Source organism: Cynara cardunculus, assembly GCF_001531365.2.
Source record: "Cynara cardunculus var. scolymus isolate 2C chromosome LG 13, CcrdV1, whole genome shotgun sequence".
Taxonomy (NCBI): domain Eukaryota; kingdom Viridiplantae; phylum Streptophyta; class Magnoliopsida; order Asterales; family Asteraceae; genus Cynara; species Cynara cardunculus.
Window position 1 is genome coordinate 29,169,307 of NC_037540.1, and position 2,859 is coordinate 29,172,165.

General features: G+C 34.9%; 1 protein-coding gene across 1 annotated transcript in view; it reads left to right on the plus strand.

The window, feature by feature from the left end:
* The window catches only part of LOC112524964 (heptahelical transmembrane protein 1-like), a 15,756-nt gene extending 14,302 nt beyond the window's left edge, over positions 1 to 1,454 (plus strand). Inside the window, exon 3 of the mRNA XM_025134906.1 lies at positions 1,158 to 1,454. Coding sequence (XP_024990674.1) covers positions 1,158 to 1,454 — 297 coding nt within the window. The remainder of the gene's footprint in view (positions 1 to 1,157) is intronic.
* The last annotated feature ends 1,405 nt before the right edge of the window (positions 1,455 to 2,859 follow it).

Below are 2,859 nucleotides of genomic sequence, written 5' to 3' on the forward strand. Positions count from 1 at the left end.
TTCTTGAGTGTTCATCATTTTATTCATCCAAACTATATAATTAGGTTATTCTTAACTTAATTATTAGTGTTAATTGAGAGATCTGGGATCAACAAAAGGGCGATCCGTTTACTTGTAAATCAGACAAGTTTTGAATAGGTTGTCTGGATTGATAAATCGAAAATAATGAATAAGTGTTTTCCGGATTAGTAATCCGGCCAAGGTTAACCGGAGATGAAGTCCGGTTAAGTCTGTATTGACCGGATTTGGGTGTTGATTTATGTGTTAATCATCATTTTGTTATTATTTTAACAAGAAATCGGAATTTTGATAAAAATGATTTTGAACTGATAATCTTCCATTGGAACATTTATGATTGTTGTCTGTTCTATATGGATTTGATTTGTGAAATGTTTTGATGAGGAAATAAGGGAGGCATATCAAGGAGAGGTGTACCATGGGATAAGGGTGGCATATCAAGGAGAGGTGTACCTTTGGATATAAGGGTGGCATTTGTATGTGTGATGTATAATATAACTCTTACTATTATATCCTATAAGATTACTGTGATTTGGAATCTTTATTTCTTTGTGATCTAAGGATTTAGAATCAAAGTTCTTATTGGAAATCATAGTCTGGATGTTATTGAGGTGGAAATAACAAGTTTGGCTTGAAACTTTAAATAAACCTTGTGATAATTGAAAAGGTTTAAAAGTGGCATTATGATAAACCTGTTTGAGTTTTAGATATGTTAATTGAAAGCTGAGAGATTAGCTTGGAATTGAAAAAGTATTGGTAATATGAGGTATTTGTTCAAATATTTGTTATTTATATGAACCATGTTTTTTTTAAATAAAAGTTTTGGTGATTTGCACCCTGCAATAACATAAAAAGGGAACTCACTAGACATTTTGGTCTAACCCTCGTTTTGTGATTTTAAATATGTATTGTAGAAGGTGTAGTAAAGGGAAAGCAAAATTGTGATATTTTCCTAGGTGCATATTTGGTAGAAGATTTGGCTATGTTAAGTATAGTTTTGAATTTTTGGGCCATGTATTTTGTATTGATAAATTCTTGTACTAAGGGACCTATGTGGTGTATAAACATGTATTTTCTTGTGTATGAAGTATATGTTACATGCAATGTGGGGAATGAGGTGTTACATATCTAGTGGCAAGTTTCGTTCTTTTTGTGCTTTTCTGTTCATGGCAATGGGGCTTTTTGGGTTAATACCCGCGATTCATGCCATCATCTTGAACTGGCACGAGCCACAGAGGAACTCGACTTTGGTTTATGAATCTATCATGGCAGCTTTGTATTTGTTTGGTACTATGTTTTACATTTGTTGGATCCCGAAAAGATGGAAGCTTGGTTGGTTTGATTTGGCTGGTCATAGCCACCAAATCTTTCATTGTTTTGTGATTGTGGGTGCATTGGCTCATTATGATGCAGCCCTTGTGTTTCTTGAGTTGTAGGGTGGAGTGAGTTGCCAGTTAATAAAATTCAAATACATAGCTTAAAACGTTATTTATTGTATGATATGTATTCTTTCTATATCTTTTATTGTAAATTTATTCTATGTTTTCATTGTTATATTATTGTGGCCAAGTGAATAGAGAGATTATTTAATCTCATTTTTCATATGCTAAAGATAGGTCTGGTCTGGTTTACTATGTTTATTTCTGAAAATTTGAGGCCTGTTCATATGCCATTGCTATTCTCTTTGATTTGGTTGTTTGAGAAGTATTGGAAATTTTAAGGCCTATTCATATGACATATCTGGTCTGGTTGTTTGAAATTTAACCTCAGATTCTCATATGTGCGTCCAAAAAACCCCACCTTCCGTATTGATGTCCCCTCATTAATCACCTCCACAAAGCATAGCTAAAGGATTGTTAACAAAGGTAAACGCACTGTATGACGTCGAAAATTTTCTTGGATGTTAAAGATTTCATTTTTCCAACCTTATAAAGACTTTTTAGGCCCCTTAGAAGGATAAGACGATGCTGCAAGTTGTTCTGAACTAAAATGCCACTAATCTAAGTTTGACTAGAATTACAAAAATTTGCACAAGCATCTTTCATCATTCTAGCTAGGAAACATTGAAAAAAGCATAAATCAAAAGGCAAGAGACTCTCAATAGGCATATTCAAATGCACTTTAATCAATGAACTCATTAACTTCTTCATAAGATGTAGACAAGCTCCAAGTAAATTAATATTCACCTAATAAAATGAAAGTTATTTAAGACTCCCAAACTCTGGCTTATCAAAAATATGTAATTGATCTAAGCATGGCTTACAAAGAAGTCATGGTTGGCAACTTTACGAGAACTAGCACCATATAATCATAACATGCAATGTTTAACAGCAGGGTCGGCCCTGGGCATAGGCCCAAGGGGCGATGGCCCAGGGCAGCAAAAGAGCTAAGGGCATCAGATTTATCAAGCCCAATATACCTATATAGGTTCAGTTGGGCCTAAAAATATTACCTTTACCACCACAATCGGCCTCACTCGCTTTCTCTTTCGTCCTCAACTCTCGCCTCGCTCACGAACTGATTCATGAATCAAAATCTCAAATCGCCACTCTGAACTCACGATTCACGAATCAAAATCTCAAACTCCATTGTTGGCTCTCGAGTCTCGCCTCTCGCTCTCGCTCTACGAGTCTCAACTATCGATCGACGACCGCTCAAAATCTGAATACTTGTGAGTTGTGAGGTTAGGGTTATTTACTTCACTTATTTTTTTTCTGTGTTTCTAATTCTTGTTTGATTAATTCATAATCTAGATGACGTTGCCCTCCATACTTAGGTTTTCTTTTATGCTTTAAAGCTGTAAATGTAATACTGTATGTATCAATGTATGCCTATTGCCTA